General features: G+C 43.7%; 1 protein-coding gene across 8 annotated transcripts in view; it reads left to right on the top strand.

The window, feature by feature from the left end:
- AKT1 (AKT serine/threonine kinase 1) overlaps positions 1-25,383 on the top strand; it is a 116,021-nt gene that overhangs the window by 28,031 nt on the left and 62,607 nt on the right. For 4 of the 8 annotated variants that reach the window (XM_043548572.1, XM_043548574.1, XM_043548575.1 and 1 more), the window contains exon 2: positions 23,877-23,953. The exons of the other annotated variants lie outside the window; for them this stretch is intronic. In XM_043548572.1, coding sequence (XP_043404507.1) covers positions 23,877-23,953 — 77 coding nt within the window. The remainder of the gene's footprint in view (positions 1-23,876; positions 23,954-25,383) is intronic. 8 annotated transcript variants of the gene reach the window in all.

Genomic DNA, 25,383 nt, shown 5'->3' with positions numbered 1-25,383 from the left:
GTGTGGCTTTTTTGGAGTGTGGGGCAGCTCATGTATTGGCACCTCCTTTAAACATAAAAAGAAAAGGAGGACTTGTGGCACCTTAGAGACTAATCAATTTATTTGAGCATAAGCTTTCGTGAGCTACAGCTCACTTCATCGATGAAGTGAGCTGTAGCTCACGAAAGCTTATGTTCAAATAAATTTGTTCGTCTCTAAGGTGCCACAAGTCCTCCTTTTCTTTTTGCGAATACAGACTAACATGGCTGCTACTCTGAATCCTTTAAACATGTGGCTCATGTCATCTTCCTTTTTCACCTGCTTTGGGAAATCCTATATTTAGTTGTCTGTGCCCATCACTTCAAGTAGACAAAAATAACTTCTGTGTAATCTAGCCTTTCTCTCTCCTTTCATCCTCTCTTCTGTTGCTGCTGGGTTTAAGGTATTCATTTGTTTTCAGAAGTGAGTGGTGGTGGTAGAAAACATTTATACCCTGTAATAAAATTGCTGTGAAGAAACCCTTCTTCCTCAATTAGAATACTTGTTGACGGGTCAGAATATAGTCAAAACACTTGAAGTGGGTGAGGCAGAATGATTGGGAAATAAAATGACTTGCATATGCACGAGACATGCATCTGTTTGACAAAAGCTAACAGGAACAGGGGATCAATGGGGTTTCACTTCTGAGCTCTGGGATTCAGCCTAAAATTCTCAAGAGAACGAATCTTCAGATAAGTCTCCTGTGGACTTTAACTCCTGTTGTGAAATTCTGTATAATATTTAATATTTTTTAAATCTCTTCCCTGAAGAAATTCTGGGCAAGATTTGTGCTTAGACTGAATTTCTTGTATCCTCAGGACTGGCACACTTTGTACTAATGTCAGTAACAAAAACTGGGTTCCAACTGTTGTATCTGGTTTGTGGGTGAAGAGGATATTAGTAGCCACAGTAAGGCCTTGTCTATTCTGCCACTTACAGCGCTGAAACTTTCTTTGCTCAGGGGTGTGAAAAACACCCCTCTGAGTGATGCAAGTTTCAGCGTTGTAAAGTGGCAGTGTAGACAGCGCTGGTAGCTGTTCCCCTTGCAGAGGTGGTTTTCTCCCAGCGCTGGAGCTGCGACTACACAGCCACGTTGAAGCGCTGCCGTGGCAGTGATTTAATGTCAGCTGTGTAGACATACCCTTACTTAGGCTATGTCTACACTACACAGCTTTTAGTGACACGACTCTCAACGAGAGGTGTTAGCTTTATTGGCAGGAGCCTGTTCACACCAGCGCTTTTTGTCGACTAAACTTTTGTCTTTCGGGGCGGGGGGCGGGGGGGAGGAGGTGGGTTAACACCTCTGAAAGACAAAGGTTTTGTCATTCAGTTGCCAGTGTTGATAAAGCCTTAGTGAAAAGGTTTGAAGTTTTAGTGGTATCTGCTCAAAGATGTTTTCTCTTCACAATGCAGTTAATAGGGTTTTGAGTCTGTCTGGGATGGTTTAGACCAGTGGGGCCCAAACTGTCCCTGGCACATCCCTCTCGCCCCCAGTAATGGAATCTGTCCGCGCTCCTCCTCCATTACAGCTCGGTTGGCTCAGCAGAGGAGCTTGGGCTGAAGGAGGAGCTAGGGCTGAAGTGGGGATGAGGGAGGAGCTGAGGCTAGAGGCGGAGCTGGCCTGGGGGCAGAGAGGAAATAAGGGCAGAACTGGGCTGGGGGCAGAGCAGGGAATGGAATGGAGCTGGGCTGGGGTTGGAGTGGAGTTGGGGCTGGAGCTGGGCTGGGGGCAGAGAGGGAATAAGGGCAGAACTGGGCTGGGGGCAGAGCAGGGGTCGGAGTGAGGCTGGGGACAGAGAAGGAATGAGGGCAGAGTTGGGCTGCGGGCGGAGTAGAGTTAGGGCTGAGTCTGGGGCTGGGCTGGGGTAGCGCAGGGGGCAGAGAGAATAATAGAATCATAGAATATCAGGGTTGGAAGGGACCCCAGAAGGTCATCTAGTCCAACCCCCTGCTCGAAGCAGGACCAAGTCCCAGTTAAATCATCCCAGCCAGGGCTTTGTCAAGCCTGACCTTAAAAACCTCTAAGGAAGGAGATTCTACCACCTCCCTAGGTAACGCATTCCAGTGTTTCACCACCCTCTTAGTGAAAAAGTTTTTCCTAATATCCAATCTAAACCTCCGCAATTGCAACTTGAGACCATTACTCCTCGTTCTGTCATCTGCTACCATTGAGAACAGTCTAGAGCCATCCTCTTTGGAACCCCCTTTCAGGTAGTTGAAAGCAGCTATCAAATCCCCCCTCATTCTTCTCTTCTGCAGACTAAACAATCCCAGCTCCCTCAGCCTCTCCTCATAAGTCATGTGCTCTAGACCCCTAATCATTTTTGTTGCCCTTCGCTGGACTCTCTCCAATTTATCCACATCCTTCTTGTAGTGTGGGGCCCAAAACTGGACACAGTACTCCAGATGAGGCCTCACCAGTGTCGAATAGAGGGGAACGATCACGTCCCTCGATCTGCTCGCTATGCCCCTACTTATACATCCCAAAATGCCATTGGCCTTCTTGGCAACAAGGGCACACTGCTGACTCATATCCAGCTTCTCGTCCACTGTCACCCCTAGGTCCTTTTCCGCAGAACTGCTGCCTAGCCATTCGGTCCCTAGTCTGTAGCGGTGCATTGGATTCTTCCGTCCTAAGTGCAGGACCCTGCACTTATCCTTATTGAACCTCATCAGATTTCTTTTGGCCCAAACCTCCAATTTGTCTAGGTCCTTCTGTATCCTATCCCTGCCCTCCAGCGTATCTACCACTCCTCCCAGTTTAGTATCATCCGCAAATTTGCTGAGAGTGCAATCCACACCATCCTCCAGATCATTAATGAAGATAGTGAACAAAACCGGCCCCAGGACCGACCCCTGGGGCACTCCACTTGACACAGGCTGCCAACTAGACATGGAGCCATTGATCACTACCCGTTGAGCCCGACAATCTAGCCAGCTTTCTACCCACCTTATAGTGCATTCATCCAGCCCATACTTCCTTAACTTGCTGACAAGAATACTGTGGGAGACCGTGTCAAAAGCTTTGCTAAAGTCAAGAAACAATACATCCACTGCTTTCCCTTCATCCACAGAATCAGTAATCTCATCATAAAAGGCGATTAGATTAGTCAGGCATGACCTTCCCTTGGTGAATCCATGCTGACTGTTCCTGATCACTTTCCTCTCATGTAAGTGCTTCAGGATTGATTCCTTGAGGACCTGCTCCATGATTTTTCCAGGGACTGAGGTGAGGCTGACTGGCCTGTAGTTTCCAGGATCCTCCTCCTTCCCTTTTTTAAAGATTGGCACTACATTAGCCTTTTTCCAGTCATCCGGGACTTCCCCCGTTCGCCACGAGTTTTCAAAGATAATGGCCAAGGGCTCTGCAATCTCAGCAGCCAATTCCTTCAGCACTCTCGGATGCAACTCGTCCGGCCCCATGGACTTGTGCACGTCCAGCTTTTCTAAATAGTCCCTAACCACCTCTATCTCCACAGAGGGCTGGCCATCTCTTCCCCATTTTGTGATGCCCAGCGCAGCAGTCTGGGAGCTGACCTTGTTAGTGAAAACAGAGGCAAAAAAAGCATTGAGTACATTAGCTTTTTCCACATCCTCTGTCACTAGGTTGCCTCCCTCATTCAGTAAGGGGCCCACACTTTCCTTGGCTTTCTTCTTGTTGCCAACATACCTGAAGAAACCCTTCTTGTTACTCTTGACATCTCTTGCTAGCTGCAGCTCCAGGTGCGATTTGGCCCTCCTGATATCTTTCCTACATGCCCGAGCAATATTTTTATACTCTTCCCTGGTCATATGTCCAACCTTCCACTTCTTGTAAGCTTCTTTTTTATGTTTAAGATCCGCTAGGATTTCACCATTAAGCCAAGCTGGTCGCCTGCCATATTTACTATTCTTTCGACTCATCGGGATGGTTTGTCCCTGTAACCTCAACAGGGATTCCTTGAAATACAGCCAGCTCTCCTGGACTCCCTTCCCCTTCATGTTAGTCCCCCAGGGGATCCTGGCCATCTGTTCCCTGAGGGAGTCGAAGTCTGCTTTCCTGAAGTCCAGGGTCCGTATCCTGCTGCTTACCTTTCTTCCCTGCGTCAGGATCCTGAACTCAACCAACTCATGGTCACTGCCTCCCAGATTCCCATCCACTTTTGCTTCCCCCACTAATTCTACCCGGTTTGTGAGCAGCAGGTCAAGAAAAGCGCCCCCCCTAGTTGGCTCCCCTAGTACTTGCACCAGGAAATTGTCCCCTACGCTTTCCAAAAACTTCCTGGATTGTCTATGCACCGCTGTATTGCTCTCCCAGCAGATATCAGGGAAATTAAAGTCACCCATGAGAATCAGGGCATGCGATCTAGTAGCTTCCTTGAGTTGCCGGAAGAAAGCCTCATCCACCTCATCCCCCTGGTCCGGTGGTCTATAGCAGACTCCCACCACTACATCACTCTTGTTGCACACACTTCTAAACTTAATCCAGAGACACTCAGGTTTTTCCACAGTTTCGTACCGGAGCTCTGAGCAGTCATACTGCTCCCTTACATACAATGCTACTCCCCCACCTTTTCTGCCCTGCCTGTCCTTCCTGAACAGTTTATAACCATCCATGACTGTACTCCAGTCATGTGAGTTATCCCACCAAGTCTCTGTTATTCCAATCACGTCATAGTTCCTTGACATCACCAGGACCTCCAGTTCTCCCTGCTTGTTTCCAAGGCTTTGTGCATTTGTATATAAGCACTTGAGATAACCTGTTGATCGCCCCTCATTCCCAGTATGAGGCAGGAGCCCTTCCCTCACAGACATTCCTGCCTGTGCTTCCTCCCGGTATCCCGCTTTCCCACTTACCTCAGGGCTTTGGTCTCCTTCCCCCGGTGAACCTAGTTTAAAGCCCTCCTCACTAGGTTAGCCAGCCTGCTGGCAAAGATGCTCTTCCCTCTCTTCGTAAGATGGAGCCCGTCTCTGCCCAGCACTCCTCCTTCATGGAACACCATCCCATGGTCAAAGAATCCAAAGCCTTCTCTCCGACACCACCTGCGTAGCCATTCGTTGACTTCCACGATTCGACGGTCCCTACCCAGGCCTTTTCCTTCCACGGGGAGGATGGACGAGAACACCACTTGCGCCTCCAACTCCTTTATCCTTCTTCCCATAGCCACGTAGTCCGCAGTGACTGTGGCTGAGGCCAGAGCTGGACTAGGGTGGAGAGGGAATGAGGGCAGAACTGAGCTGGGGGCGGAGCAGGGGTCGGAGTGGGGCTGGGGCTGGAGCTGGGCTGGGGTGGAGAGGTAATAAGGGCAGAAGTGGTCTGGGGGCGGAGCAGGGGGCGGAGTGGGGCTGGAGCTGGAGCTGGGTTGGGGGCAGAGAGGGAATAAGGGCAAAACTGGGCAGGGGATGGAGTGGAGGTGGGGCTGGATGGCACTCCCTCCCCGTGGGGGCTGGCCTGAGCCCCGCACTGTGCCTCCCTAAATGTTCCTCTGGGCGTGCCCCACAGTTTGGGGACCACTGGTTTAGACATGACATAAACTCTGCATCTTGGCAGGGGTTAGACTAGATGACCCTTGTGGTCTGTTCTAACCACATGATTCAGGGAGAGAGCTGTATGGCTTCTATAGGATGACATAGGGTGCTTTGTGATGGAGACTTTGGTGCTTTTTGTCAAGTTTGCTGCACTCGTCAGTTGAGTGTTTGGTATAGCCGATTAGTGAAGTGGGCAAATACACTTTGCCTAGAGCTGGGTAGGGAAATGTTTTTTCTTCCTGAGAAAATTTTTTGATGGAAAAACAACTTTTCTTCAAAGCTTTAAGGATTTTATCAAAAACTGAAAAAACCCAGATATTGTTGCTGCTGAAAACAAACACATTCAATGTAATTTTTTTTTATAAAACCCAAAAGAAATCAAAAGTGAGTTTCCTGTGGAAATTTCCATTTTTCATTAAAATATTTCATTGAAAAAACGTTTTGAATGAAAAATTTCAAACACTTCTAACAATGAAAGCAATTGGGTGCCTTTTTTTATGTTTAAAAAGTCACAATTTATGCTCATGAGGATTTCACTGACAGAACTTGTTGCCTTCCCCCCCTTTTTTTTGTGCTTATGAAAAGGAGGGACAAACACTATCAGCAATAGCCAAGCATAGGGCAGACATTCTAAGCTCCCCACCCTGCTGTGGCTTTCAGTGCTCTACCAATCTGACTTGCAGTAGCCCTGGTAGCACAATCCTGAAAGACAGCTAACCAGCGACTGCCAGTTGTCAGATTGTGTTCTGTGTTGTGAACAGATGTCTGTGGGAAATAAACTGAAACCACCAAACCTTGCTTTCACTTAGGCTATAGTGTAGACATAGCCTATGTCTGCAAAACTTATGTCACGCAGGGGTGGGAATATTCCACTCCCCTGAGTGACATAAGTTACACCGACATAAGCAATTGTGTGTACAGTGTTGTGTCGGCTGGAGAGCTTCTCCCACCGACATAGCTTATGCTGCTCATGGAGGCTGGTTTTATATGCTGACGGGAGAACTCTTTGCCGTCAGCATAGAGCATCTTCATCAGACACTCTGCAGCGGTGCAGCTGTACCAGTAAAGCTGCGCACTGCAGTGCTGTTCGTATAGACATGGCCTTAGAAACTTAAATCCCGATTTGAACCCAGGTCTACAAAATTAAAAAGATTGGTGTATTAACCCACCATGCCACCTTGGTCTTGTGTGATCAGATTGGATTGCGTTTGCCCTGCACTTTATGCTGCATTTACACCAAGGACTACTTCAGTTTTTAGGAATGCTAATTCCTTGCTTCACAAACCCAAATATGCACTCAGGTCACCTAAAAGGGAGTGGGCCCTGAAACGAAAGCACACTTCTCTTGCTTCAAGGCATAACGTAATCCTTTCAGCAGTTTGGATTGCAGAGATTGTACTGGGCAGGCCAGGATGCCTCTCAGACATCTGCTTTTTGGTCTATTGAGTCAAGTCAATATCCTCAAAACTATAATTTTCACTGTAATGATGGATTACACTTGTCACCATTTATGGAATTTTGGCTTGGGTGTTTAATAAAAGGAAACAGATTCCAATGCTTATTTCTGAAGTCCAAATAGATCTGAACTAAAGCTCAGCGTATGCAAGACAAACTACGCTTTAATTTTACAATTGTCTGATGGGACTTCGCGATTTATTTGTTGTTACTTCCTTAATGATGTTGCAGTCAGAGGCACTGTTTTGCTAAATGTTGTGTAAAAAGTAAATTGTAGCACAGCAGATGTTGGTATTTGGATGGATGTCGGTGCAATGGGGGGACAGCAACAGTCATCTCTGTCAGCTGTCTTCAGACTCCACAGGCCTGCTGTGTGGTTACTTTGGTGTGTAAAAACAGCTCATTTTGCAACTGGGAAGTTTGGCATTACATTTGGCACTGAGCCATTCTGCTGGGTTAATGCAAGTGTTTATCCAGCAATTTTCCTAAAATTGGTAACTCAGAAAAAATGTTTATTAAACTTCAGTAAAGAGGAAAAGGGAATTATACTGGCTCTGTTCTTTTAAAACAATCATACAATTGCAGTACTGCAAAGATTTTTTTTGGGGGGGCAGCTGTTTTGTAACCAACCTTTTTATCAAATGCTTGTTATAATTTCCCAATTTTACCTTCAAGAGTAAGCATACCCATCAAGGAACTAAGTGCACACTGTAAAATAGTAACTCTCTTTCTAGTTAGTCTGTTTCTTGTTAAAAATAAGTGCGAAGAATTAAAAATGCAGGAATTTGTTTACCCATCCTCTTTGTAGGAATTCCAGCTGAAGCATGGAATTTGAGCCTTGATCTGCAGAGCAGCTGATTTTGTGTGATAAACTACTATAGATTTTACCTTTTAGGCTTTCTGCAAGAGTCCCGTGCAGGCTTTCAAAAATTCCCTTTTCATAAGACTCTTGTCAATTTTAGATTCACTTCTTCATGGAAATCGCATTCTGGGGAGTAATTTTAATAAGGAAAAGAAAGGGAGGTGAATTTATAAGATATGCTGCTTTAATCAAATTTTACACCTTAACCTGAGAGTTTTAAAACCCTTGATCTGAGGCTAATGGGAAACTTGCTTATAATATTGGAGACATTTATTTTGGATTCATAATAGTTCCAGCCATTAGTGCCACTGTAGTTAGAGGATTCAATGCCTGTCATTCTTTTGGGGGAGGACATCCATTTCTCATAGAAAGGGAAAGGTGGCTAAACTCGGATGCTCACGTACTAAAGCGAGGGGTGCAGGATGAGAAGCGTGAGACTGCAGAGTTTCTCGGATGTTATTGTTGTTTACAGAGCACTCATAAAGTGTGCTAGGTAATTAGTAAAGTGTTTCACTGAAATATCATTTTGTTGCCAAAAATGATTTCAGTGGTTTAATTTTTGTTTTTTAAAGGAGAGACTGAAAAGGTTTTTTTCTCTGCCTTCTTCTGTGCCAAATATGTCTTAATTTTGAAAAATACAATTTTGCAAAAAGGTAGCCCTTTAAAAAACCACAAACAAATACCCCCCCCCCCAAATCAAAACAATCCTCCTTACTATCGTTAGGATGAAATGAACAGTGGAGATTTGCTGTTGAACGTGTACTCACTTGTCCTTAGGTTTGATAGTGACCATGCAAATTGAAACTTGGCTTGTACAATATTTACTTTTGTGGAGGGACTAAAATCTTAGTTTAATTATAGGAATAATCCAGATGTATAATGTCACTAAACAAAAGGACAGGCCAAGGCTTCCATAGCAGAGCTGATCTTTCGTGAGTTTCCACTACAGAAATTGGCAGCCCTTCTGCTGGGCTACAAAGTCGTAGGTGAGAACAGAAATGAGTAGCTCTCAAACTCCATCCACAGTCTTTGCATTGGAACCCAGTTGACATTTGTTTTCTCATAGACATAGTCAGGCTATTTAAATTGCCTCAGTCTATACTGGCAGCTTTCAGAGATAGGAAAGAAACCCTGGATGTGGAGCAGTGCTAAGCCCACTTTTAAAAACAAAACGAAGCCTTCTAGCCAATCTGTCCCCCGACCCCACTGTGTGCTCTGGTGACCCATGGTGGTCCTGACTGTGGGATTTTGAGACTTAGGGTATACTGCAGAAGAGGCAGCATCCTAGACTGGGAGAGACCCCACTGGTCTGATAGCATGGCCGTCTACCCCACCCCTATCCTGTCATTTTATCAGCAGCATCCTCTCTGGGGCAGCTGATTCCAGTCGGAGTCACAGCAGCCGGAACATCTTGGCTGATCTCTGCCAGACCTTGCTTCTCCCCTCCCCCACCTAACTTGCTGGCAGAAGCAGGATCGTCAGGGTGGCCTCTCTTGGTTTGACCCCTGTGGCAGCAGCAAACCCCCCTAGCAGCTGCAGTGAGATGACAGTATCAGCTCAGGGAGTGCCGGGAGGAGGAGGGGGAAATCTGCCATGTGTCCAAAACGTACACTAAGCAAAGCAGGATTCATGGGGTTTTTTTGTGCACCTTCCTATGCAAAAACTCCCTGAGGCAGGACTGCCGTCCCAGATGCCCTTCTGCAGGAGCGTTACCCCAGATGACCTTCAGCAGGAAAGGTTCACATAAGCTTTATTTACGGCTTCCTGATTCTCTCATGTTTAAAGCACAGGTATCTGACTTAGCTAGAGAGCCATTTTCATGTTCATAGGAGAATGTGCAGTTATTAGGGTAAATATATCCTGCCTAGGCAAGTGATTTTTGTCATGTTAAATGTTGGGGGGAAAAACCAACCCTGGTCTGCCCTGGGGGCTCCCTGGATACATGCTGGGGGTAGAAGACGTGCGTGTGTGATGGGGAGGAGAATCACGTGCATGTGCCACACTGGACTTGAGATATCAGGTGCTCTGGAAGGTGGCGCTCATGCAGCTGACCCCGATCTCTGTACATCCTTATGGTGGAGGAAGTGCCATTTTGGACGCCCTACTAGATTGTGGGGGGTGGGCTGTGTGTGTGGAGAGGGAGGGAGCTTGTCCTTTGTTTTGTATCCCCTGGGAATGGGGGGAATTTTAGAGGGTAGAACCACTGAATTTCTTTCCTCCCCCTGCCTATCCTCATTACTGTAGGATTGCTCTAATTGCAATGCCTGTGATCTTATTTTAAATAAGAAATGTCCTGTCTCTCCTCTGCCTTCACCCTTGAGTTTTTGCTTTTGCATCTTCAGCTGAAAATCCTGACTGTCCCTGGAATTGGATAGGCACCTTAGCTGGTTGCTTTATTTAACCAAAAGTAGCTTTAACATTCTAAGCTGTTAGTGCAATATGAACATTAATATATACTGTATTGGTGTAGAGCCAGTTGTTCAATCCACTGAATTAGTTATATTTCACATCCTGTTGTTTTAGTAAGCAGTATATTTGCATGAGAGTGAATCGGATGTTTTCTCGGCTGGGACTTTGAGCAGTTAGGGATGAAGCTGATGCTCCATTAGAATGGAGATTAGGTGTGCTAAAAATGCAGTAATGTTTCCTATTGAGTATTAGAGATTTTTTTCCCCCAAGACTGAGTTAAATCCTGGCCCCTCTGAAGTCAATCAGAGTTTTGCTGTTGACTTCAGTGGAGCCAGGATTATGAAGGGTGGCTGATGGAAGATCTCTGCTTTGTGGTAGAATCCTGGGGCAGTAGTGGTACGTAGCTGCCCTATGCTACCCTGACAACATGCCTCATCCCAGCCCAAAGAAGCCACCCCAGAGGTTTCTCCACATCCATTCAGTCAGTAGTTTCTGTGCTGAAAGTGACAAAAGGACACTGATTGCTGATGGTGGTGGTGATTTAAAAAAAAGAGAGAAAAAAAAAAAGGTATGAATTCCAGTGAAACTGTCTGTAGGCAGCTATGATATGTTCCATCACATTAGTGTAGATAATCCTGTTTCTGGCACATATGCAGCTGCGCTGAGTTTACACTTGGCATGACTGAGGAGAGTAAGATTGGGGGTGGCTGTAAGTCACCTTTTCTGCTTCCCTGATCCTGGGCAGGCTGACTCCAAATCCTCCATAGGAGGAATCCTCAGCTACCCTTTAGGGCCACTTTGCACTGATACGCCTGGGGCCAGGGCTGGGATGGAGTATCAGTTTGCACTGATAATGCATTAACCAACTGGTGTGTATTTTTACTTCTCATAACTCCTCTGAAACAAACAGGGCATTCCTACTATTTATCTTCCATGAGGCTTTCCTCACTGAGCATCAGGGCAGTGACTCAATCTAAGTTAGAAAGAGAGCTATTGTTCTTATCTGTACAGTACCAAATCTGAAAGCGGGGAGGGATGCCCTGATAATAACAAGCATTAAAATTTTTTTGCTGGCAATTGCTTGAAATTTTCCCTTGGCAGCCATTTAAATAGTCAAGTTAATGAGACAGTCAGGACTATCTTGGCCTCATCATCAGCTTCCAGAGGTTTTATAAACTTACAAGTGAGCGTGTTGGATTGGGGAGGGGAGAACAGAGTTGGCCTTGTCTATGGAAAAGGCCATCCTTTTTCTCATGTGGCTTCTTATAGACTAGGTATTGCATCTGTATAGCACTGACCTGTTTTTGTAACTTGGTTTTTCTGCATGTATATGTAGAGTGTTTGGAATACACCCAGGACTTCCAGAGTCTATCTTCAATGTGTCCATTCTGTTACTTGTAAATTAGTTTGAACTTTTTCATTGACTTTGAAAAACAAAACAAAAAGTAACTTTCTGATGTACATCTGTATTGTTCAGGACAACTTGGAGCTAGGGTTCGACCTTTCCATTCTCATGGTGAATATTTCCATTCTCATGCAAAACTCCAGTAATAGAATGATACAGTGAATCAGTGGCAGAACCAGGATTAGAACCCAGAACCCAAAGGATAGCAGGATTGAGTCTTTATTCTCAACTCCCTCTAATTTGCTGAGTGGAGTAAACCCATTTATCTTCATTATCAAGTGGATTATTGGGCAGTTGTGCTGAATGCAAACATTTCATTCTATTCCAAAATGGCAGGTTTCTAAAATTTATTCATATGCATGCTTCAGTGAAACCATTGTTCCCTAAAGGCATTAGTAACCCCTTTTGTTCTTCTGAAGTCCTTTCTTTTTTTTCCCGTTTCTTTTCACTTTCTCCAAAGTCTCTGTTGAGTTTTGATGAAGCCAGGATGTAGTGGTGTGAGCCCAGGAGTGTGAGCCAAGAAATCATGAGCCCTCATTCTACCTGTGACACGCTCTCAGTCTCTCTCTCTTTCTGGCCTTAATTTAATTACTTCACCTCTCTGTCTCTTTTCCCCACCTGTAATTTTGGGATGCTAATATTTAACTTTCCTCACAGTGGTTTTGAGGATTAATGTTTGCAAAGTGCATAAGAGTTTAAATGCACCATAAAATTCTAATTTGTATGTTTTGGACTCTACTAACTTTTATATGAAAAGAGGAATCAATTTTTATTTCATTTAATAGAGCTTGTCCTGAATGTCTTCAATGCACAGTATATATAAACTGTGTGTGGAATTAAAACTTGTATTATGCCTTTTGATTCATTTTTTTGTTTTTCATACATTGCGAGGGATGCTTCTTTGGTTTGTATTTGCTTTTCTTTTTGCATTCTACCTGTCCCCACTCCCAGATCTCTGAATCTTTAAACATATTTCACTAAAGAACAATACTAGATATGGTATATTATTTAAATAAACTCAAAGTTCAAATAAGTGCAAGACTCATGTTAAGAATAATGCTGCTTGCAACTTATTCCAGGAGTTGTAGAAACTTATGCCTGGTCTGAATTACAAAGTTAGGTCCATGTAAGCCGACTTGTGTTGACCTAGTTGTGCATGTGTCTACACTTAAATTTGTCTCCCGCCCGATGTAAGCACCCTTTTCCATTGACACAGTAACACCTTCTTCTCAAGCAGCACTGAGCCGTGGTCAATGTACTGAGGCCAATACAATGCAAGTGTAAACACTGTGTTACTTGTGTCGACCCTAACAGTCTGCTAGCAGCTGTCCCACAATGCCTGACACTAACCACTCTGGTCACAATTGTGAACGCCACTGACCAGGGGTCACGCAGAGTGGAAGGTCCCTTTGCCCCACCTTTCAAGCCCCACAAATTTTTGAAATGCCTTTTCCTGATTGTCCAGCTTGGCGAGCACACCTAGCAGCTCTACATTGTGTGCAACTGCTCAGTGACCAGGCCAGCTACACGCTCCAGACATTCTCTTCTGCCTGGAGTAAACAGGTGATATTGGATCTCCTGGGCCTGTGGGGAGAGGAGGTGTTACAGGTACAGCTATGGACCAGATGTAGAAACGCTGACACATACGAGCATATTGCACAGTGGATGCAGGAGAAGAGTATGACGGACCAGAAGCAGTGTTGCATGAAAGTGTAGGAACAGTGTCAGACATATCAGAAGGCCAGGGAGGCCAACAGTCAATCTGGTGCCAAGCTGCAGACGTGCCACTTTTACAAGGAGCTGCACACCATACTTAGCGGAGGCCCAACCACCATCCCGCAGGCCAACATCAATACCTCCGAGGATCCCGAGTCACAAGCCCTTGGCATGAACAGCAAGGAGGAGATGGAGAAGGAAGAAGAGCAGGATGAGGGATACGTAACCAGAGGATCCAGCTGTGTTGCAAGCTGGGACCTGTGTGAGACTCCACCACAGTTCAGTCGGTCCTGCCAGTTAAGCATAGGCAAGTCTGGTACAGGGGAAGGAACCTTGGGTATGTGTGTAATTGCTTTTCCCATTACAATGATGTGCCGGTGGTGCCCCTAACTTAGCAGGACACAACAATCGACTTTTAATTTATTTACTTGTACTAGAAGAGGTAGCGGTGCAACAATGAGAGGTAACGTTACCTGTTTGTCATTCCCCTACAGAGTTTGGCAGCGGGGGCCATGCAGCACAGTTTGTTTATGTACATGTTCCTTGAATCTTCCTGAGAGATTTGCATGGAGGTGCTCTGCAGTCCTCTCCCAGAGGTTTCTAAGGATGGCAGCCTTTATTTCTTCTTCTGCAGTAGGACACTTTCCTACGCCAGTTGGCGATAACTTCAGCAGGCTCCGTTACAGTAAACAGGCTAGCAGCATACGGGCCTGGGCAACTTTGGGAGGCCAGTTGCAGCTGTGGTCTGTCTGCCTCTGTTACCCTCAGGAGTGAGATATCTGCTAAAATCACCACTATGTGTGGAAAATGGTGCCAGTAGTCAGTGCCATTGCCCTGCACTCATGGTTTCATGCAACTGAGCAATTTCCTCTCCATTCCCCTCACCCCTGGTGGGCCGTACTCACCGTTGCTTGTGCTGTGAGTGGTGCCATGCACAAAGCACTCCGAAGACCAACTGTCAATAAGCATGTCTTGTTTAACACTTCAGGGGAGCAAGGAAAGGGAGTTCTGAATCTTAACTTTCACTTTCTGTTGTGACTGTACTGACATTGTGTGTGTTATCTGTAGCTGCTGTTGTTGTGGCCTTGAAGGGTTTCCCCTCCACATCTACGGAATACGAGAGCAAGATAAGGAGAAGAAAGAGGAGGACTCGGGATGACGTGTTCAATGAGATCCTGCAAGCCAGTGCTGCATCAGACAGTGTGCAAAGGGCCTGGAGGGTGAATATTGCAGACAGCCTGGAGAAGGAAAGAGCAGTCAGGAGAAAGGCCTGGGAGTCCCAACAGGAAAAGGAGAGGGATGTGTGTCAGGAAACAATGGGGCTTCTCTGGCAGCAAACACAGATGCTGTAGACTTTTGTGGACCTACAGGTTCAACAGGTCCAGGCTTGCCTGCCTTTGCAGTCCATGGAGATCTCCACTGCAGCACCTCCCTACACCGCCCCTCAGCATTGCACATGACATCAGGGTCGCATCCCTCCCCCTACCACTCCATGCTGGGAGACAGTAAGGACAACCACAGCTTTACATACACTGACCTGTGAAAGCCACGGTTGCTGTATGTGTAGCTAAAATGGGCATGAATAGTCTCTCCCCTTGTTAAGTTCAGTTCCATTAATTTATTAAGTTTTTAATGTGTTTGCTTTTTAAATTTTACAGATTTTTCTTTGCACTAATTTTGTTATTGAATAAAATTCTATTTGGAAAATAATTCATCTTCATTAGTTCACAACATATGCTGCAGAGTGCCGAGCAGATCAGAAAGCACCCACATACTTGCTATTGTGCTGTATAACACAACTCATAGGATCAGTGACAAACACAGTATAATAATAAAAAATGTACAGTATGCACCACAGAATCAACAGGTGCATTTGCAGTGTTATAGTCTTAGATGTAGAATTCCCAAGAGGCCCCAAAACAGCAGGGCCAGGTAGAGCACAGTACACCAGGAGGTATCACTGTGGCTCGCTGTTAGTGGTATTTAAAAGCCTCACTGAACCATACAGCTCCACAGTGAGCTCTTCTAATAGCCCTTGTGTCTGGCTGTTCAAACACAGCAGACACCGCTTCACCTCCACTCCAGTGGCAACTTCCCCTGCTTTGCTTTACAGCTATTATGCAGGACGCAGCAAGCAGCTATAACCACTGGAATGTTTTCTTCACTGAGATCCAGTCATGTGAGTGAACAACACCAGCATCCCTTCAGTCAACCAAAAGCACATTCAGCTGTTATTCTGCATCTTCTGAGCTGGTAGTTGAATCTTTCTTTGGTGCTGTCGAGGTGGCCAGTGTACAGTTCATGAATCAGGGGAGCAAAGGGTATGCTCAGTGCCTGAGGATCACTGTTGACATTTCAGCATTTTCATTATTCAGGAAAGAAAGTCCCTGCTTGCAACTTTTTGAACAGTCATGTGTTCTTAAAGATGGTAGTGTTACTCACCTTCCCTGACCAGCTAACACTAATGTCAGTGAAGCGTCCCCAGTGATCCCTGAATGCTTGCGTAACAACAGAAAAGTAGCCCTTTCTGTTGCTGTACTCTGTGGCAAGGTGGTCTGGTGCCAAAATAGGGATGTGTGTGCGATCCGTTGCTCCACCTCAATTCAGGAACTCCATTGCTTCAAATCCATCCAGTATGTCCTGCACATTGCTGAGAGTCACAATCCTGCATAGCAGGAGATGATTAATGGTCCTGCGCACTTGCATGACAATGGGCCCCACAGTGGATTTTCCAACTCCAAAATGATTTCGCGCTGACCAGTAGCAATCCAGCATTGGAAGTTTCCACAGCGTCATTGCAACTTGCTTCTCCATTGTAAGTGCAGCTCTCATTTTGGTGTCCCTGTGCTGGAGGGCTGGGGCAAGCTCAGCACACACATCCGGGAATGTGGCCTTGAAAGTTCTGTAGCCACTGCTCATTGTCCCAGGCCTGCATTATGATGTGAACCCACCAGTCAGTGCTTGTTTCTCAGGCCCAGAAGCACCACTGTCTGCAGCTGCTCCGTGAATGCCACTAGCAGTCTTGAATTGGTTCTCACTGTGTCTCACAGCCATCTGTCCTCCAAGAAATCCTTATGTTCTCTGTTGATTCGTTTGTCATTGCAGCTCTGAAAATACTGGAGGATTGTGTGTCCTGTGTTTGCTATACTTATTGCAGTAGTGTAGAGCTGTGCAGGCTCAGTGCTTCTGTCCGAGATGGTGGACAGCGAGGAGGGCCATGCAAGTTCATGGGATTTTTTTAAAAAAATCATGAAAATTATGGGATATAAATGACATTATGAGACGGAGCCAGTTGGATGCTGGGAAGTTGATCCATTGCTCCCAGTCACCCCTGTGTGACTTGTCTCTGCCCCATCATGCATTGCTAAAACTTCTCAAACGAGTGTGTGCTGTATGGTAGTGAGATGCACACTGGGTTACCTACTCATGCTGCACCACACCCTGTGAGTTGACACAAGCGCTCCTGGTGAGTACATGCAGCATAGACTCAAGGAACCAAGTATGCACATGTACAAGCCATATACTAACTGCGGCAGCTTTATGTCGAGGTAACTTGTGGCAGCAAAAGTTTGCAGTGTAGGCATGGCGTGTGTCAATCTTCATGGCTACCCAAGGCCTTTAGACTTTGTTTAGACAAGTCCATGGGTGTCCAAAAACTCCAGCAAAGTTTGTTTATTTTACTAGTGCTCATTATGCTGTTTGGGGATTATGTCACACCCGTCACAAACAATTGGTTATGTTTATACGTATTTGGGGCCTGATTTAGAGAAGTGCTGATCACCCACAAATCCAGCTGAAGTCATGGTGAAGTTATAGGTGCGCAACTCTTCTGAAAAATCAAGAGGCTTTTCAAATGTCAGTGGGGCTTGTTTGCTTAAGTGCTTTTGGACATGTCCCCCTTAAAGTCTAACTAAAACATTGGGAAAAAATGGTTCAAAATACATTTAATTCAGTTTGATGCCTCTGGCCTTTGTTCTGTTGTTAAAATACATAAAGGCACTTGTCAAAAACAAAGTAATACACTATGGCACTTCTTACTTGCATGTTTTCGTTTTTAAAATGCTGTAATTGCTGATCATATTGTGTTATGGAAAAGTTTTAAAATTACATTGCATGGCTTCTGATAGCTTTCTTTTTAGCCCTTTTACTTCCACCATGGCGTAATGGAGACAAAGTTCACTCTGATTGTTTTTACCGTACTTTAAGAGCTCAGTGTATCCTTTCTTATAATTTATGTAGCTATCCTTAAAATTGCAGTGTTTAATGAAACTTCATTTGCATCTTTTCTCACTAGAGACAGCTGTAGGTTAGGACTAGCCTGAGTAAGCTGTGCCAAAGGTAGGAGTAAGGAGTTTTGTATGCTGATTAATTCTCTTGGACTCCTTTGGGAATATCTGGCATTGCTTAAATTGATTACTGTAAGCAGGATGGCAACATTTTTGACCTTCTAAACAAAACGCTGCAAAAAAACCCCACAAAAAAACAAACCAAAAAAACCCAACCCTGTGTTTCAAATATACTATGAAGTAAAACTGAAATGCTGTGGTATAGAGTATAGATATTCTGATACAGATCAGGGTGTTGCTTGTTGGATGATGCCTAGTTTTGAACTTGGGTGTTCTTAAAACTTTAAGTATATATAAAATGTAAAAATCAGTCACCGTCCATCTTTTATGTGAAAATGGTGCCTGAATAAGTCATAATCAATGTCTGTTTCCCCATGTTCTTTATTTTGATGTCTCATAGGTGTCCAGTGTGCACACAAGCTAGCTTTATGATTCAGAGCATCTTTTGGTCCCCTAATTAATGTTTGTATTTACACTGTCCATATATTTAAAGACCAACATAGCTTCTAAAGCAATCTTGGTAACTTTGTTTTGCTAGTTCCTCCAAATAATTTGTCGTATTGTTTTGTAGCTGTGGCCCTATGTGAGAGATGTGGCGTTGGTTTTTTTAAAAAATAATCTAGAGATGTGTGAAACCAGATGAACATAAGTTGCTGTTTGGTTGTTTTTAATGGGCTTCTACTTGAGTACAGTGTGAAGATTTTTTTTTAAGTGCGGCTCTGAACTCGAGACCATTTAATCAGTCCCCTTTGCCCCTCCTCCAGCTTCCCTCCCCCCTCTTCAAATTCCCTGAAGATATGATAATTAAGCAGGTGCCATATATTGTAGCTTTGTGTGACCGTGAGAAACAGTAGTAGTTTTAGGATAATCAGAGCCACACTAGAGGCAGAGGCATTTCTTCTTAACCTGTTGGCAATAATGTCAATCATTGTCATGCAGGCTGCTGTAGGGCCTTAAATGTAATGTACTACTATCCAGCTGCACGGAAAATGAGTAAGAATAAAGCAGTGAGCAGATTTGCCTTGCACTGAATTAGCTTGTTGTGACAGTGGACTGCCATATATGGTCAGTGAAAGGAAAAAGAGCTGGGATAAGCTGTGGAGCGCCAGTCTGGTGCAGACAGTCTGCTGACTCAGGCTTGACCTCCCTATTGGGGAGCACCCTTGACTGCAGTCTGAGCTGGCTCATTGAGATTCAGGGCACAGCCAAAGTGTCCGCAGCTGTATGCTGGAGGCAAAGGCTGAGAACACATCCAGAGTGTGACCCAAAAATAATCAAAGCACTGGCCCCCTTCTGTACTCCTGTGAATAGGCAGACAAACCAGAGGTCCTCGCCTCTTAGTGAGCATATTGGGAAAGACATTAGCATACATTTTATTTTTTTTCCCAAGCTCCCTAAACCCAAATACTGTTTTGACAGTTAGTTCAGGGGGAGAAAAAGGAGGCATATCAACTGAGGGAAACAAAATAGAAATTAAAAAAGTTACAACACATATTTTGTTTGGCATAACTGACTTCTCTAATTTATAAGCATCAAATGTACATGTGATGTGAAACTAATTCCCTGTCTGAAAACTGCTTGCTTCTATTTTAAAAAAAAACAAACAAAAAAACCCACCACCACAAGGAGGGTTGTCAAACCCTTTCCAACAAAAGAATCTGTCTTGGTTTTAATAAAGTTGATTTTAAAGTGAATGGACAGAATTTGCTTGAACAGCAGACACTAGTTGTAAATCCACATCCCGTTTTTCAGTCACACCAGTGCACATGAGATGGCATGTTTTTAAAAACTTCACATCTTTAAGGAAGCTGGCATCTGTTTTGCTGAAGCCTTATTGGGCAGACAGGATGCAGACCACTCTTTGCTTCCATTGAAGTTTTATAAATGAGTCATTCTGTTTCTTTGACTGGCGAAACATTAGTACTGCATTTGGCATAACGTTCATGTTGCACTCAGATAGTAATGTGTGCAATCAAGGAGTGCATTATAATTTTCTCTGTATGTAATATTTAGTGTGTTCGTTTTGTCCATTAATAAAGGTGCTTTTTGATGCTCAGAGCAGAATAAATAATACATTATTTGTCCATAGTTTCCTGATAGTCACTCTAGTACATTTAATATAATTGTGGGCTTGTTTTTCCCCCAAAGCTTCTAAGCAGGTTCTAGTTAGCTTGGGGCATTAAAAAGTTAACCGTCAAACCTGTACTTTTTGTAAACTTGTTCGATTCTTGCTTTATTAATCTAATTCTTTTTTAAAAAATCCTCTGTGTATGCGTGAGTTTAGATAAAATATTTTAAGCAAAGACTGCTTAAATACAGTCTGTTACGAATTAGAGGGTGTGGTGTTGGCTTTGAATGAGTTTGATGCAGCAACAAGCATGCAGCAGTTGGTAAATAAAGATGGATTTTCTTTTGTTCTGCTGGTGCTTGCTGCTCATTATTCTCCACTTACCCTGTAAGCTTCCCAGGGAGTGGCAGCTGTTTCTGATGTTAGACACTTTATCAGTGGTAGACAGCTCCAGATTCAGTAAGACGCTGTTGTGGGGAGAAGAGGAAAAAAAATAACCCTGCATTATTGTAAATTCTCTGTAGAATTAACTTTTCATGAACCAAAAGAGTTTCATGTTTAACTTTTGAAATATTAAAGTGCAAGTATGTTTTGCAGTACGTCTTGTAATGAAAAGTGTTTTTGGCATGAGACAGGTTTACCAAAGTGTATATTAAGGATTTTAATGTGCTGTATGTGCGGGGGCAGGGACAAGGCAACAGAATGAAATCAGTCTAACAATCTTTGTGTATATTTACAGAAATGTATAGTTTTGGAATTTTTGCAGTTCAAAAATTGCTTTGGGTAAATAGAATGGTGTATAAAGATTTTACATATTTTTTTAAGCTAGCAAGTTGTAGATGAGTTTATTCAAATCCAGATTTTATATGTAGGATTTATAAAATATACTTTTGCTTTTCTCTCTTTGCACTGTTAGCATTCTGTTACTGAAAACAAAGATGACTGCCAAGGCATTACACAAGCAATGAATCACAGAGGAAAAAATGTTTTGCTTTGTAAATTGTTCAGTTTTCTATGGTGCTTCATTAGTATTTTTTTACTGTTACCTAATAAAACTGCAGTTTTACTTTTCTTATTCACACACATTTTTGCATTATCCTGCATCTCTTGCACTTTGAATTTTCTTTGTATTGAAACTGTTGGATGTGCAGCAACATGACTAATATAAGCCACTTCAGATATCTTTTTACTTACAATTGTCTTAAAGAAATAAAATCAGGACATAAAACCTTTTTTAAAAAAGATGTTTTAACTCACCCTTCAAATATGCCAATGTCCAACACTCCAAACACGAGTGGAAGGAAAGGCTGTTGGTTTGTTTTTTAAATCAGCTTTGTCCGGGCATTTTGACATTGCTCTATCTTGTCTGTTTTAACAAAAATCGTAGAGTTCTGTCTTTAGATATTCAAATAGCCTATTGTAATTAGTTTGTATTCTAATAAACAGGCAAAATTACACACACAGTTTTAAAAAAAAGCAAAACTTCACCTCATTTCATACATTTCTATTGCTTTACTGAGTGATTATTTTTAAAGTTCCAACTCCTTTACATATAACATCTCTACTGTTCTATACTTAAGAATGATTTCTAAAGGGGGATAAAATATGACAGCTGTCACAGGTAAAGTAGGTTTATATTTTTTAGCAGTTACAATTGCCGATCATAGAAATTTAAACTTGTTTAGCAAGAACGGAAATTTCATAAATGTATTCATAATTTTTATCGACAAATTTGTGTTCCAGCGCTTCCGTAGATGGATGATCAGACTTCCTAAGGTTTTATTAATCTATAGATTAAGTGTATATTCAGGCTTCTCTAATCATTTTCACCTGTAACCATGGATAAGTCAATTTCATGCCCATTCGTTACATTTCTGGTTTATCCTGTCACTTCAGAGCATGTTATGTAATGGCACATATGCTATAGTTACTGCAGTGTGCTTCATAATGCTGCAGGTCATCAAGACATCTTGTTTTTGTACTTATTATTATTTACTGATTTGGTTGTAATCCTTGATGCTGGTAATAAAAATAAACAAACAAACAAAAACCAAAAGACTCAACAATTTATTAAGCTCCAGACATAGACCACGCATAAAATTTAAGAAAATTTAGAAATTTGCTACTAGTCTGCAAATTAGCAATGTGAATCAGGAAAGAGAACCAGCTACAGTGATGAATAAGTGAAGGTCCCATTCTAAAGAAGCGTATAGAAGACGGTAACAAAAATCCTAATTCCTCAAGGGTTTCTACCTGGAACTTATTGGTGGAATAAAGCTGTAGGGCAAAAATACTGGAGTGATTAAATTAAAACATGAAATAAAATTATAAAATGTAAAATGGGAAAGAGGAGGTAAAATGTTTGTTGCAACAACTCAGTGCAGTTTTGTGTGAAATCCTGCTCATATTTCACTTAAAAAAAAAAAAAAGTCTCTAAAATTAAACCTTTCCTCTGAGAACTTTAATGACGAGAAAGAGTTTATGGCAGATTGTCACTCATTTGTAGAAAAGAGAAAGGAAGAGTAAAAATCCCTTGCTGGACCCTGCTCAGATTGTGACTCAGGCTGTGGTGGGAAGTACAAGTAGTGGCTACTTCTTGCCTGACCCTTCCACTCCAGTCCCTTCCTGTGCAAGTGGGAGGGGACTGGCTAGAGTTACTGGATAGGTGCATAGCTGGGAGTGAGCTGCTCCATGAAACAAGTGAAATAACTTCCTCCCTCCCCAGAGCAATGGGGGAACACAGGGGAGGAACACGGACAGAATTCATTCTCTGGTCTGCTTGTGGGACATAGCTACATGCCACTCCTCACAAAGGGCAGATTGTAACGTCACACTCTTACTCTTAGTGAATTTGCAGGGTAAAACTATTAATTATAATTTTGGCTTTAAGTGAGGGTCAGATTTTGCAGGTGCTGAAGACACTGAAGTTGGTGGGAGTTGAGGGAGCTCAGCAAGACACTGTAAGGTGCCAGGTTAAATTAAATCCCTTTAATGATGAACTAGACCCTTTCTCTAGTTCAGGGGCTCTGAAACTGGGGGTAGAGATCCCTCAGGGGATCGCGAGCTGTCAGCCTCCACCCCAATCCCCGCTTCACCTCCAGCATTTCTAATAGTCTTAAATATTAAAAAAAAGTGTGTTTAATTTATAAGGGGAGGGAGTTGCACTCAGAGGCTTGCTGTGTGAAAGAGGTTACCACTACAAAAGTTTGAGAACCACTGCTCTAGTTCATCATTAAAGGGATATCATCAAGATTTCTAAGCCTGAAAACTGACCTACCTTAAAATTGTTAGAGGCTTAGTCCTCCACATTTGAAACTTATTTCCTTGTCTGTTTTTATTTTAAATATACCATGTATTGTTGGGAGGGGTTGAGGGTTATTTTGTAGGGTAAGCTGAAGCATTTACCCTCTGTAAGTGGATATTGGTTATTTTGATGCTCATTATCTGTAGCTGCGTTTGCTTTAGTAAGTGAAGAACGTTTTCACTGCTGGAGATGGTGCCAGCCTGACAGCCCTAGAGAGCAAGTCACAAAACAGTGGCAGTCCAGACAGCAGGTGGGCAAGCTGCCCCCAGTCTGCCCTGTCCAATCATGATGGTGGCTCTTCTCATTTGAGACTCTTGTCTACAAGATCTCAGCTGACACCACGAGCTCATTCTACTCAGAGTAGGTACATAAACAGCCTGATGGTAATGACTTGGACACTACTGACCTGGGCTGGATTTGAACTGATGGTTTAGAAGTGAAAGGCTCCATAGCCTATTACTGATTCCCAAGAGTTGCCAGTGTTACATTAAAGTTCAGATTTAAAAAAAAAGTATATTTAACATTTTGAATGTAAATGTTAAATCACAACACCTGTGGATGAGTTCCTCTGAAATTCCTAAGGTACCTCTGACTATTTCTAAACCTGTTTCAACTGGGGCAAACATACTAGATTGTATGCAGGGTCTTTGTTTTTTTCTGTCTGCAATAACACTTGTATCAGTGCTAATAGATGTTCTCAGACAGTCCCAATACCCAGAGGAGATCACCCCTTAAGTCTTGGGCAGATCCTCTCCTCCACTTACTCTGAGTTTTTTTTGCTTTAGAATAAAAGGTGAAAAAAGCCATTGTGGCAACAAGCGACAGCCAGCTGTGTGCGTGTCCCTGAGAAAGGGGAGAGAAGGTAGGAGACTGAGCAGAGGGAAGGGGTACTGCAGCTGGTGTTAGAAGCAGGGGGAGGCTGCACCACAGAAGGAGAGGTGGGAGAGGGAAAGAGGCAAGGCAGCTGTAGGGGAGTTCCTGGGGCAGAGTACACATCATCATGAAAGAAATCACCTGGGGTGGAAAGCAGAACAGCAGGAGAGGTGGGGTGGGGTTGGGGGATGGGAAGAGAGCTGAATAAAGGAGTCTTGGTCAATAACCTGTTGTGCCTTTTTTTTTTTTTTTTTTTTGTAATTTTTGTCTATTATTTAATTTGGGAGCAAACCCTTCAAACAACCAGCCAGGATCATTATATCTTGCTACAGTGAACTCTCCTGTATGTATGTGCACCTGCATGCTTTTTGTAATGAAACTGAATGAAATTAGCAAATTGCAAGTGATGAAGAAAGCTTGGAGGAGAGTCCCTGGATTTGTTTAACACCAGGATTGAGGGCCTCTAGGCACAATGCAATAGAAATAATTCTTCAGAAATTACTTATGGTGCCTAGAGGCCCTGCTGAGATTGGATCCCACTGTGCTAGGTGCTGCAGCATTGTGGTGAGTGACAGTCTAAACAGATAAAGGCAAAGAGTGAGAAGGGAGACAGAGGCAGTGTGAGGGGAGGTGATATGCCTAGGGTGGCCAGGAGCCTGGTTTTCAACCAGAAGGTCAGATTGAAAAGGGGACCTGGCAGATCTACTGACCAGACACCTAAAGTCTGGTTACTGCGAGCGGGGTAGGCAGGGAGGCGCCAGTCATCACCCCCGCTCCAGCCCCTACTGAGCTGGGGCTGCTTTCTTCTTTCATCGGGCGGCTGCAGCTCCCAACCGTGACTCCGCAGGCAAGTCCCTCCTGACCTGGATCAGGAGAAGGTGGGAGGGGAAAAGCGGCGAGCGAGGAAGAGTGGATGGGGGCGGGGCTTCAGCGGAAGTGGGGGAATAGGTGGGGCTGGAGTCCCAAGGTTACACAGCAAGTCAGTAGTAGATCTGGGAATAGAACCCATGTTTTCTGTATCCCAGTCCAATGCCCTGTCAAGTAGACCACTCTGCTTCCCTAGTAAATAGAGATTTGATCTTTGTAATCACTGTTACTTCTGTTGCCAGGAGTTTGTGTGTGGCTGTATTGTTTGTGTGTAACAATACACTATCTCTGCAAAACATTCATACGACCAGTGGCATGGTATGCTTTAGGGATGCTTTCTTCAGAAAAGAGAGAGCAAGCACTTTGAAGGACTTTTAGAACTTTTGCATATTAAAAGTTAGGTTTTTACCCTTCACATTGCAATCTCTCTTGTGCTTCATTCTTTTAGAGGAGTGAGTGATGTTATGTAACTTAGGTGGAGAATTGCCTCTTTATGCTCTAAAAATTATTGTGGGTTTGATAAAGCAGTTGACTAATTACTAAATTACCCAC

Source organism: Chelonia mydas, chromosome 6 (genome assembly GCF_015237465.2).
Source record: "Chelonia mydas isolate rCheMyd1 chromosome 6, rCheMyd1.pri.v2, whole genome shotgun sequence".
NCBI lineage: Eukaryota > Metazoa > Chordata > Testudines > Cheloniidae > Chelonia > Chelonia mydas.
Note: the sequence above shows the minus strand (reverse complement) of the source record. Positions and strands in the feature narration are given on the sequence as shown.